This window comes from Mycotypha africana, assembly GCF_025528875.1.
Source record: "Mycotypha africana strain NRRL 2978 chromosome Unknown BDF20scaffold_1, whole genome shotgun sequence".
Classification (NCBI taxonomy): domain Eukaryota; kingdom Fungi; phylum Mucoromycota; class Mucoromycetes; order Mucorales; family Mycotyphaceae; genus Mycotypha; species Mycotypha africana.
In genome coordinates this window covers 1,582,368-1,595,191 of record NW_026515725.1, presented here as the reverse complement: position 1 = coordinate 1,595,191, position 12,824 = coordinate 1,582,368, and the positions used below count along the sequence as shown (strand labels likewise).

Below are 12,824 nucleotides of genomic sequence, written 5' to 3'. Positions count from 1 at the left end.
ACTTTTTAACGAGACGTCTTGGTATTTTTTTTTTTTTTTTGGGAGACCTTAAGAAAATGCAAATCAAAGTCAAGTGCTTTCTTTTTCACGCATAAATCTGTCTCTTTTGAAGACTCTCCTTTGTTACAAAATTTCAGCAATTTTATCACAGGCACAAAATAACAGAAGGGGATGTCATCAGACGAGGAGGATCTAGACATTAACGATGACACTACATCACAATTGGAAAACATGACTGAGGATGGCGGCGATGGGATGGATATGGAAGGTATGGCAGTACCCGATTATTTCTTCAGTCTAGACCTCAGAACATTTGGCTGAAATGACAAAATGCCACCTCTCTACCAAAAGTAGATACAACTCCCTCTGTGAGAAACTCACCAGCCCCAGAAGCGCCGGCTCTGACTGCAGATAACACGAGACACTTAGATCTTTTAATTGATCCCCAACTTTTGACCTGCACATCATATGATTGTGTTCCTCTTGCAGCAGCATTTCACCCTTCACCTATATTTAGTCTGGCAGCAACACGCTGTTTTCGCTGGATATTGACAGGATCAGACGACGGATATATTCGAAAATGGGACTTTTTTAGTACTATGAATGGGAAGACAGCTTTAACACAAGCACTGAGACATTATCATGTCGACTCAGTCATTTATGCAGGTGTGATAAGTTCGTGGTGGGAAAATGAAGAGTTTCCAGGTAAAAGGAATTCATTGAACCCAAGACTATACATCCTTTTGAGCTTTCTTACCCTCTGACATTTATTATTTCGAAAAATTAGTCGAGGTTGCCAATGATAGCAGCTCCAATAACATCAGTAATAATGACAACAACATCACTCAGTCAGCGCTCACTACAGCCAATTCGTCCACAACAACTACATCGTCTGTACTATCCGCCTCCAACACAACCATCTCCTCTGTTCCTTTGCCATCTACTGTAGTGCCTGCGCCAACAACATCCACTTCAAACAGGTCGCTAAGTGATCAGAAATTATCTCCTGTTTACAGTTTGGACATTCATTCTGAGGCACTTTGGGCAGTTCAAGGTTGCGAAAATGGTTCAATTAATTTAACAACCGTACGGCATGATGAAGGCAAAACACATTTTATACTTAGAAAACATACTGCCCCAGTATCTGTTTTAAAGATCACGCCAGATGAAACAGGATTAATCAGTGGCAGTTGGGACAAACTGGTGTTAGAATGGGATTTAAATACAGGAGCTATAGTTAGGTCATACGATAACAAAGCTACCACCACAACCAATGGCAATTCTACTGCACCAGCAAGTCATAACTCACAAATTTCATCAGCAGAATTTCGACCTATTTATACGCCTTATTTATCACAGTCAGAGTCAACAGCAGATAATAGTAATAAAGATACAAAAGATAGTAAAGACAATACTGATCAGACGAAAACAACGACAGAAGAAACGTCAGCAGGATTGGAATGGGATAGAAAAGATTCAAACACGTTAATGACGACCAGTATTGATGGGCAATGCTTAATTTGGGATCGAAGAGAACCATCACATCAAGCAAGGAGTTTGCCTATACCTCAGAAAACTCCTCCATGGTGTCTGTCTGTAAGTGGTTTATTCCATCATACTAGCTGCACAAACTTAGCAACTGATTATATATCTAATAATAGGCTTGCTGGAGCTCTGATGGAACAAAAATATACATAGGTAGAAGAAATGGTACAGTCGATGAGTATGATTTTGCGCAACAAAAGCAAATACAATCCCTTCGCATGCCTGCAAATTCAGGACCAGTGTCTTGTGTTAGAAGTATGCCGAATGGCAAGCATATTATATGGTAAGAATCGATATGAGAATATTCATCTGGATTGACCTTTTTTCAAGCTTACCTCATTTGTTCTGAAATATTTAGCGCCTCAAATGACAATATACGTTTATGGAATACTACAGTGGAGTCTACTTTTACTATCCGTCCGAATACGGAAGGCGGATTCATAAACGCTAAAGCGTCCACAGCGAAGCTCGCTTCTGTAATTCCATTTAATATTCTACCAGGGCACCATGGCGGTACCATTTCTCATATTGCTATTGATCCTACTTGTAAATATATGATTACAACCTCCGGTAATAGAGGTTGGGAAGGTGCTTCAACAAATGCTTGTCTGTTCTATGACATATCATCTGTGATGTGAATAATTTGCTGGTAAAGGCCAAATAAAAAATAAAAAAAGGTCCGTACAAAAAAAAAATTGTACAGTACTGTATTTGGAAAGAGGTGTGTTTTTGGCCGCGTTCGTTTTCGCGCGTTTAGTTTTGCTGGTGTCGAGGAGGTTTCTCCCCTTTTTCTATTCAAATTGTTGCTGTTCGTCCGTCGTCGATCGGGTTGACTTATCAATATTCCAGCTTTTACAAAGTTATTGATAACAAAGTGAAATGTTTTCTTCACTTGGTGGTATCAAGAAAAGAGAGCCATTGTTCACTTTTAAGAAGAAGACACTTTTCGCCACAACTGATGACCCGATATACAAACCTGTTCTTTTCTCAACTGATTTACAAACAAATCGATTGGTAAATGCAACGAATCTAAGCATATCACCGTCGGTAGCTTCTTCTATATTTACTTCGACAGAAATACAGCCTGTCTTGTTAGCGAGCAATAATACGAATCTCCCAACTATACCGACAAAAGCAACTTCGATAAGTAATTCAAAGACTGATGACGACCCATCGTCAAAGGAGGAAAAATGCTCTAACAACACGATAACAAAGGTAGCATTAAACAACAAAAACCAAGACAAAGAAGACGAAATTGATAAAGAAAACATTAATGAGAATACGGAAGATGATGTGTTTGATTTTGCCAGTGCAATCGATGAATATGGATCAAAGGAGCTCAAATTAATGGTAGCATCAAACAGGCCTGTTCCTAAAAAGCCACCAATCACTCGAAAAAGAAGCAAAGCAAAGAAAACAAACTCACCTTGTACATCATGCGCGACTAATAACATGACGAAGAAAAATGCAGGCGAAAGTAAAGCGACCGATGCTGTAATAGACAAACCTCATGATACTTTTAATACCGTTCATAAACAGAAGGCGACCAATATCACAAAGCCTTTGGAGCCTGAACTAGTAGAACATTCGCAAAAGCTTCCGAGTACATCACCGGAAGCATCAACAACCAAGGATTCAGCATGGGATTCTTCTTCTTCAGTGTCTCCTCCAATATGCGAAACACTTCATTCCAACAATAGAACACAGGAAGAACCATATGATATTTTTGCTTTTGATCCTAATCCTTCAACCAGACTATACGATAATAATCGCGGTTATTTTACTAACGCAACAGCCTCAAATATGTCTGTTGCATATAATGACAGTAACGTTTCATATCAATTATCGACACACAATAATCATGACAATCCCTCTGTCTACAGCTTCACTAACATGTACAGTCAGCCAATGGATAATGGTACTTACTGTCACCGAGCAATTAATAACTTCTACCATGATCAGCTGCCATTTTCTACAGCATCTCAGCCGCAACAGTCTCTTCCAACGGCTACTTTCTCGAATAATTTTGATCAGCTACCATCTATAATCAATCCATTTGACTTACTCAACGTCTTAAACCCTGCCCCTACTCCACAGCATTCGAATGCAAATGTTTATTATCCTTCCGCCACGCATATCATTCAAACCGCGCCGACTTTCTCAGCAGCATTTACTGCAACTCCATCAACGATAGTGCACGTTCCAATGACAGACATGACTACTTCTACAGTTGCACCACCTAAACCATCGACAACACTTTCTTCGTCTTCTTCATCCACAGCCTCTTCGCGTCTCGGCGAACCAAAAAAGCGCAAACGAAACCTCGTCTCTCATTTAAAAAGTGCTACAGGCGAGAAGAGCAATAAGAGTGCATCGAAAAAGGACATCGATTACATCTTTTCTGATGAAGAGGACTCACTTATTGAACACTTAAAGGAAGAACAAATTGATAACCCACCATTACCCTTACGTGAAATCATTAATAAAGAAAGGAGCTTATCGCCGGAACTTACCCATGGAGAAAGGATGGAACTGCAGCTTAAAGCCATTATGCGATCGGAATTTGGAGAAAGCGATAAGTCTGATTCTGTAACAGAAGATAAGGAAGTGATTAAACGCAGACCTCGTTATGAACCTTTGAATAAAGTCAATGTTCGTGTCACTTTTCAAAAACCCCACAACACCAATACCACTCAACACATTGACGAATGATAATACTACTACCACAGCAACATAACCTACAGCATCGCCGTAAATCATAAAGCTTACTCAATTGACTTACAGTTAATATAACTAATTCATCTTGTACATAGTTTTATAATACATAATGAAATAAGCCATTATTTATTCCAACTAACGTGACATAGTGGACATTTTTATTGCTGCTTTGTATTCCAAAAAGCCCGGATGGCTTCCTCACAATCTTCCTTTGTTCCCTTAGGATGATCCAGTATCCACATCATTTGGTATTTGAGTAACTCCGACACCTGCGGGCCAGGTTTAATGCCTACTATCTGAGCTGATCGCTTACCATCTACCAAGTGCTTCCATGTGTAACAATCAGCAATGCCATACTGATGTGCAGCTTCTATCAGAGCATCATATTTCATATATATCTCTTTAGCTAAGTTTTCATCGACTTCTCCGGGTCTTGTCCAAGGTGAATCAGGGAAGGCATCCAAAATATCTTTCACTGCTGCCAATTTTATAGCAGTTGACCATAAGGCGCCTAAATTACGAATGAGCATGCCTAACTCAGATCTGGGAACGTTGCCCTCCATTGCATTTTTTTCGGCTAGAGCTTTTAGAGAACTCATCCCAGTAAATAATGTAGAAACAGTATTGATATCTGCGTTGTTGGTTTTAATAGAGTCTCTCAAAACAAGCTGTACAGTAGGGATATCTTTTCTCTTGATTTCAGAAATTACGCCTAAAAATGGTATTGTGCTTGCCGCCAGAATCAATGTCCTTTGTTCTTGCTTTGTTACTGCTTTCAAACTTTCTATTCTGGGTCTATTCTGTAAACATAACCAGTCGACAATTCCAACGGCTTTGACGGCTGTATAATCATCACTAATGGTACCACTCTTGATATTGCTCGGTGGTGACATAATGACAGAGTAGAGTTCTAAATCATGAATAAGTCGTACAGAAAGTAAAGGATGGGGGCCGGTGATCATCTTTTCATATTCAATACCAATACGTTCTCGACTGATCTTATGCATAAGTGCATCTTTGATTTCTGGATTTTTAGCAGCATCACATAATTCAGGTACCAACTGAAAGTTAAAACGACTGGCAAAACGAATACATCGAAGAACACGTAATGGATCATCAAAGAATGTTTCAAATGGTTCAAGTGGGGTACGGATGAGTCCACTGATCAAATCGGGTATGCCCTAAATTCATATCAATTAGAAGGAGAATCACGTTATAGTTCTGATATCCGGTTCTAATTTTCCCTTTTCTTCTTATATAAGATCTTACTTGTTTTGTATAATCTTCTACTAAGTTTGTGTTGACATTGTAAAATAAACTATTAATAGTTGTATCACGACGATATGCATCTTCTTCTGGTGTGCCAAATGTCTAAAGAAAAGAAAAAAAAGTCAGAGTTGAAAGGATTTTCAAATCTTCTAGAAAACAGCTATATTTGGTAAAATCAAAGATCATTGAAAATATGTAACCCTAAAAAACTTACAATCTTCGTAGGGATTCGACTTCCTTCCTCGTAAACTTCCTTACGTAAGTTACAAAAATCTATCTCTTGATCAAATAATTTGGTAGTAGCTGTCTCTAAGTGTTTGGATTTCTCAGGGTTACTGTCGATTTTAGCGATCGCACGAGTAGGCACACCCTTCATTTCTAAATATTTGTTGACATAGGTTGCGAACTCGTAACCCATCATATCATTGATCGCAACATCTAGATCGTGACACTCCTTTCCTAGAAGCTACAACAAATATTGAGTCGGTTTCACTTGTATTTGATTGAAGTTTTAGATAATAATTGAAATTGCTCTACTCTACTTTGTCACGGACCCAACCACCAGCAATTCGCGATTCGATCAAAGGTAGTTCAGGTCTTTCTTTGGCGATGAAGCTAGAGACGCCTTTGAGCACTTCACAAATTCGGGCTTCTTTTTCGTTGAGTTCAACTTTCATAGAGGTGCCGTTCTTGGCAATGCCATAGCTTTTGCTGTTCATTAACCTTGTTTGCCCAGTTAAACCAAAAAGTGAACGGATTGCTGTTGCAACTGATATTCCTGACCGGAACATGAATAATTTTGAAAGATCTGTAAAATACAAAATCTCAAATTTCTTTTCAAGCAAGCTCTTCCATTTTTGCTGCTGAGTTGATAACTGTATGCAAGCTTTTATATATACTAAGGGTGAAAGAGCTATTACTCAAAAATTGACAAATATTTATTGTGTGCATCTATTGTCAAGCTAAATTTTTGGAAACTTCTCTCATCTTTTGGCCTAAGCCTAAGAGCCATAAGTTTTTTTGAAGCATTGAGTGGCTGACAGCTTATACTGTGACTTTAATCACTCCTAAACTTACACACTTCTTAACTGAGCAGCTCCCCATTTTCTATGTCGTCCATCAGTAAAATCACTGACCAGTCACTTCAAGCCGTATATAGCTTATTTCTGGCAGCACCCTCCCTTATCATTGCACCCATTCCTCTTAGGTCGGAATTTCTTCCGAACGTCTGTGAGTCAAATCAACTATGTCGCTGAAAGAACTCAAAATGACGGCTTTGTCCATGTGTTAAAGGTTGAAGAAGTATAAAAAGACGCAACAATTGTAAGTTACAAAGATAAGCATAAGGCGCGTCATTCATGTTGTGAATCTATATTTTGACCGCGGTATCTTTATTTTAATGTAAATACTATTTTCTATTGTAAATAACATGACGTGGCTCTTTCGGAATAATCTAACAGCATACACTAAATGCATTTTTATCGGCAAGAATCGGTGTAATCAATGAAAAGGATGTTAGACTGGTGAGTCATTGCTGTGGAGCTTTACCGGGCGCCCCTTTGCTGTTATTATAACTGTCATCAAGACTGTTCAAAATTAGTTTCTCTTCAATGATACTATAGATCCAGTTATATAATAAAGCCTAACAAGAGAAAAACCAACAAAGTTTCAAAGAAAGGTGTCAAAGGCCTTAGGAGGCAAAGATGCTGCAACGCACGTTAATATAGTGGATTGTTGAAGAGCAAGCAACAACTGTCAGCTTGCAGTGCAACAGTAGCAATTTGTTGATGATCATATTTTCAATAAGCTTTTGTATTCGTGCCGTTGGTTGATTATTTGCAGCGATGACGTTGATCGACTATTCCTCGAGCAATTTCTATAGTTCAATCTATCCTTTAGCCGCCAGTGGTAGTCTCTGAAGCGTCCTCATGGAGTCTCGCTCGTTTCAATTAGTTGTAATTATATGTTTTCTTTACAATATTTGATGAGACAATGCTATATAATTCGGAAGTACAAGAACATTGCACCATATATGTTTCTTGTAATGAAGTATAGAGCTTTGAGAACCATTTTTCGTTGAGCTAACTTCTACGCCTGAACTCAGGTTTCATCTTCAATCCACAAATTTCAATTTTTGTAAAATACTTGAGCCACTGGAGGAATTATTAATTTGATCCTTTTATTCGGGTTACTGTTAATTCGACTTCCTGTTGATGTGCTCCTTTTGTGCTATTTTCTTTTCTGCTGTACCTTACAGAGTATAATTCGCTATCTGTTGATCATTTTTTAAAGCTACCAAAAAAGGAAATGAGATCCTACCTCTCCCCCTTTAAACACTCAACAGAACAACAGTGGCAGCAGCCATTTTGAAAAAGGCAAATTCGGAGCAAGTAAAAACTCGGGCAAAAAGTTAGCTCATCCTAAATGCGTAAAATTTAATTTGACAGAAATTCTCTTCCCTCTTTTCGTCTACTACTGCTCACCCATTCGTTGTCTATCACCTACCTAATTATCGTCTGTACATAGAAATAGCCGTATCAATCTTATTTGATATTATACAGTATTTGAAGCAACTCAAAGAGAATCAAAAATCCCATCACTTTCTTTTTTTCTCCTCAATTACTTTTTGAAAAAGTTACTCTTATGTCGGCAATAACAACGACGGGGAAGACGACAGCTTCTGCAAAAGCAGCTCGTCAATCTGTGGAGCAAGTTGCCCGAGAATTTAACACAGACACGTCGAGCGGTTTAAGGGCTTCAGATGTGCCTAGTTTGCGTGCCCTTTATGGTTCAAATGAATTAGAAGGATCAGATGAAGAATCGCTATTTTCAAAATTTTTGGATTCGTTTAAAGACCCTTTAATCTTGTTACTGCTAGGGTCAGCGTGTATATCAATGCTGATGGGGCAATTTGACGACGCCATTAGTATTACGATGGTATGATAAATAGTATCCCTTTTCGGATGAAGACGATCGCGCATTCATTTTTTGTTTAACAATTATTTTCTCCTCTTTCCGCCCCTCCTTTTTTATATTTGTCATCTTTTCCGAATAGGCTATCATAATTGTAGTTACAGGTATGTTCGATCTCAATAACATAATGTAGAAAGAATTAAAAATATGTTGACGAACTGTTTTGTGGAATTTTTATAGTTGCTTTTGTTCAAGAATATCGGTCAGAAAAGTCCTTGGAAGCATTAAATAAATTGGTACCACATCACTGTCATTTAGTCAGGTAATAGGATTTGACAATGCGGTAGTGTACAGTTCAGAGCAAACAGAAAATGCAGTCAAACAACTAAATAACGTGCTTTCTGCTTTGACATACACAGAGATGGCAAAATTTCAGATGTGTTAGCAAACGATTTGGTTCCTGGCGATATTGTTCGTTTTGGTGTTGGTGATCGTATTCCTGCAGATTGCAGAGTTACGTCGGTAAGGAGGTTGAGCGAGACAATGAACAAATATACAACAACTGTCGTAGTACTGTGTTGTGAAAAGGATCGACAGAAATGTAACATTATATGGTTTGCTTCAAGTGTGTAGGATTAGAAATTGACGAGTCAAATTTGACAGGAGAAAATAAGCCTCGACGTAAAATTTCAGACGCGATTGCAACCTCAACGTATGCAGAGTTAGCTATTAATGAACGAGAAAATATTGCTTTTATGGGTACACTTGTGAGAAATGGTAAACCTTAGACATATATATCAATTTTTTCCTAAGAAAAAAAAAATCAAAATGAAGTGGAACCTTAACGCGTACAACTTTAACAGGGCACGGTGAGGGCATTGTAGTTGCTACAGGAAAGAGTACCGAATTTGGCCATGTTTTTGAACTTATGCAAGAGGTATTGACCAAGACTTTTGTAAATATTAAAAGTAAGGGAAAACTGGCTAATTCGTATATTGTACATCAAGGTGGAAGTCAGAAAAACACCTTTGCAGATTAGTATGAACGATCTCGGTAAACAGTTATCCATGTTCTCGTTTGGTGTCATTGGTGTCATTGTTGTCATCGGTCTCATTCAAAGGCGTAGCTGGTTGGATATGTTCACAATTGGTGGTAAGGTTTGCGAAGTGCAAAATTGCGTACTTATTTTTCAAGTGTAAATGGAATCCGCATTCTGAGTTGATTATTTCATCATGTAGTGAGTTTGGCCGTAGCTGCTATTCCTGAAGGCCTGCCTATTGTTGTCACAGTAACACTTGCACTGGGAGTCCTCCGAATGGCCAACCGTAAAGCAATCGTGAAACAGCTACCCTCTGTTGAAACTTTAGGTAGTGTCAATGTTGTCTGTGCCGATAAAACTGGCACTTTGACTGTTAATCAAATGACCGTAACCAAGGTATTTACAGTTGAGAATCAAGAAACCTTTGATTTTGAATACAAAATACCACAGAAATCAACTGAAGCTTTACGACAAACCTTTCGTATCGGTAAGTTTAAGTACCCTTCCATTTTCATGTTAGCAATGGATGCATAAGGCTTTAATGACTTGTGTCTCTTTTTCTTCAGGTAATTTATGTAATAACGCTCAAGTGGGAGAAGGTGGTAAATTGTATGGACAGCCTACAGAAATGGCTTTATTGGACGTTGTTTTACGTAGTGGTTTGAAGGATGAACGTCCGGTAAGCAAAGACGAATAAACATGTCTTGCTAGCTGTAATAATCGTGCTGATAATATTTCTCTTCTATTCCAGCATTATGACCGTATTGAAGAAAATCCTTTCGATTCTGATGTGAAATATATGTCCGTGACATGCCGCTTCAAAGACGAACCTAACAGTAGAGGCATTATCTACATGAAGGGCGCTACTGAAGTCATCATGGAAAAATGTACCACCTATTATACCTCTAATAAAGCACGTGCAACTTTTACTAAGAAGCTTAAGGAATCGGTAGCCCAACATGTTGCCGCCATGAGCTCTCATGGTCTTCGTGTGCTGAGTACTGCGTTTGGTGAAAAAGACAATGAACTGTGCTTCACTGGTTTCCTGGCTGTTCATGATCCCCCGCGTCCTGACGTTGCTGATGCTATCAAAAAGCTAGTTCAAGGTGGTGTTAAAGTCGTGATGATTACAGGTGATTCGGAAGCTACAGCCCTTTCTATTGCTCGTCGATTAGGTATTCCTACCAATATCAAAGGAAGTTGTCTTACCGGCCATGATATAGAATCCATGTCAGAGCGCCAACTCCAAGAGATGATTCAACATGTTTCTGTATTTGCCCGTACTACACCTAAGCATAAATTAGCAATTGTACGTGCTTTTCAAGAAACAGGTGCTGTGGTAGCTATGACTGGTGATGGTGTTAATGATGCTCCTGCTCTGAAAATGGCAGACATTGGTATTTCCATGGGCAAAAGTGGAACTGATGTTTCGAAAGAAGCAGCTGATATGATTTTGGTAGATGATGCGTTTTCTACCATTTTAAACGCAATTGAAGAAGGCAAGGCTATCTTTTATAATATTCAAAACTTTCTGACGTTCCAATTGAGTACAAGTATTTCTGCTCTTTCCTTGATCGCTATATGCACTTTGTTCGGTCTGAAGACACCTTTAAATGCTATGCAAATTCTTTGGATTAGTAAGTTCTTTGATATAGTGACCGCTCAAGTGAAACTCTAAACTGAACTATGTATCCCTTATTTTTCTAAAAGATATTATCATGGATGGTCCTCCTGCTCAATCCTTAGGAGTTGAACCCGTAGATCCTGAAATTATGAAGAAGCCACCAAGAGCACGCAATGCTAACATTTTAACAAAGCCGCTTATTACCCGTGTATTGACAGCAGCCGTTATTGTCACTTTGGGAACGATGTTTGTCTATCTGTCTGAAATGGCCGATGGTGTTGTCACCAATAAAGATGCTACAATGGTAAGTGAGCCGTTTTTTTTTTTTATCGATTGCTGCTTATTAATGGAACGTTTTCACTAACTGCGTATCATTATTATCCATGCAATAAAACAGACATTTACAACCTTCGTCTTCTTCGACATGTTCAATGCTTTAGCCTGTAGATCAGAGAAGCAGTCCATTTTCAGTATCGGTTTCTTCTCTAACAAGATGTTCAACATTGCCGTTGGTGGCTCGATCGTTGCACAAATGCTTGTCATTTATACTCCTTTTTTCCAGGCCATTTTCCAAACTGAAGCACTGTCTTTGAGTCAATTAGTCAAGATCGTTCTTGTGACGAGCTCTGTTTTTTGGGTCGATGAAGCGAAGAAATGGCTTGGTCACAAAGGCGTAGTGGGTGTCTCGACTAGAAGATCAGGGACCCGCATCAATTATCGTGTTCTACGCTCTGATGAGGTAGAAAACGCAATTGATCTTGTGTAAAAAAACCAGACATAATTCCCCTCAAATCTTTTTTTAAAAATTGACCATCACATAGTATACATCATAGATAATCATTTTGTTTTGTTTTCCCTCCTTCATATATTGTCTTTGTAGTGTCTTCTTTACCTTCTTTTGAGCTAACAAAATCTATGACAGAAATTGTTTAGACACAATAGCAAAAAGTATAAATACCATAGATTGTATTTCAGTATTCAGTTTAGTTGTCTTTTTGAATGGGGTGCTGCATTTTAACCATTTAAGATTCGTATGAGCCACCAGTTGTTCGTTTCTTTGCATTAATGTTCACGTAGTGTGATAAACAGCCTTTTTGTTCTTTTACCTCCCTTTATTACCCGTGTGTCAAGGAACTTCCAATTTATTGAACTGTATAGTGTTTGTTTCATTGATAAGTAAGGAGCCATAGTAAACATACTGCAGCTTGGAACTGTACCGGTCTTAAGTAATCAAATAAATTGCCAGGTCCTCGCAAAATAAACAGTGCAAAGACCATACAGTTTTTGTTGCAATCCGCTGCTTTGGAGTTCGTAATTGCTCCCCGTCTGCACTCGTATTGTTCTTCGCTATTCAACAATATCTCAGTTATGTTGTCCGTACTGTAGAAAAAGATTGCTTGTTAGGCGTTTTATGTGGCTCGATTAGCACTTATCAGGTCTGACAATTTAACCCAATATTCAGTACCCGGAGTATAGATATCTACTCAAAAAAGTTCCAAAATTTAGATGAATAGCTTTTGTGCCTGATTAACTTATGAGCTCAATTGATTTACTAGATTTTAAGTGTTATTTGCTAAGCATGACTGGAAGAATTCTATTTCAGTTCTAGATGTAGGTATATCTTTTACATTTACATATTATCGAATCATTACTCAGTATTCAAGAGCAGAGCAGGTGCGAGACAAATAACGTGCTATGTACTATTTGAAAATTACA

At 38.4% G+C, this 12,824-nt stretch overlaps 4 protein-coding genes across 4 annotated transcripts; 3 read left to right on the top strand and 1 right to left on the bottom strand.

The window, feature by feature from the left end:
- The first annotated feature begins 18 nt into the window (after positions 1 to 18).
- BDF20DRAFT_37100 (WD40-repeat-containing domain protein) lies at positions 19 to 2,236 on the top strand. The gene is made up of 5 exons (XM_053075300.1): positions 19 to 268; positions 355 to 705; positions 788 to 1,596; positions 1,662 to 1,828; positions 1,904 to 2,236. Exons 1-5 carry the CDS (start codon positions 172 to 174, stop codon positions 2,181 to 2,183), a joined length of 1,704 nt encoding a protein of 567 aa, XP_052940606.1. The 5' UTR covers positions 19 to 171; the 3' UTR covers positions 2,184 to 2,236.
- A 1-nt stretch (position 2,237) lies between these two features.
- Positions 2,238 to 4,339, top strand: BDF20DRAFT_37101 (uncharacterized protein). The gene has a single exon (XM_053075301.1). The coding sequence runs from the start codon at positions 2,425 to 2,427 to the stop codon at positions 4,255 to 4,257; it is 1,833 nt and encodes a 610-aa protein (XP_052940605.1). The 5' UTR covers positions 2,238 to 2,424; the 3' UTR covers positions 4,258 to 4,339.
- Positions 4,340 to 4,421: 82 nt separating this feature from the next.
- Positions 4,422 to 5,953, bottom strand: BDF20DRAFT_904052 (uncharacterized protein; the record flags this gene model as incomplete). Its single annotated transcript, XM_053082976.1, has 3 exons — positions 4,422 to 5,444; positions 5,533 to 5,634; positions 5,747 to 5,953. 3 exons carry the CDS (start codon positions 5,951 to 5,953, stop codon positions 4,422 to 4,424), a joined length of 1,332 nt encoding a protein of 443 aa, XP_052940604.1.
- A 2,032-nt stretch (positions 5,954 to 7,985) lies between these two features.
- Positions 7,986 to 12,101, top strand: BDF20DRAFT_844179 (PMR1-type calcium-transporting P-type ATPase). The gene is made up of 12 exons (XM_053079604.1): positions 7,986 to 8,469; positions 8,588 to 8,609; positions 8,686 to 8,767; positions 8,865 to 8,967; positions 9,072 to 9,222; positions 9,309 to 9,382; positions 9,453 to 9,597; positions 9,684 to 9,971; positions 10,051 to 10,163; positions 10,236 to 11,121; positions 11,195 to 11,412; positions 11,506 to 12,101. The coding sequence occupies exons 1-12, from the start codon at positions 8,176 to 8,178 to the stop codon at positions 11,872 to 11,874; spliced, it is 2,745 nt and encodes a 914-aa protein (XP_052940603.1). The 5' UTR covers positions 7,986 to 8,175; the 3' UTR covers positions 11,875 to 12,101.
- The last annotated feature ends 723 nt before the right edge of the window (positions 12,102 to 12,824 follow it).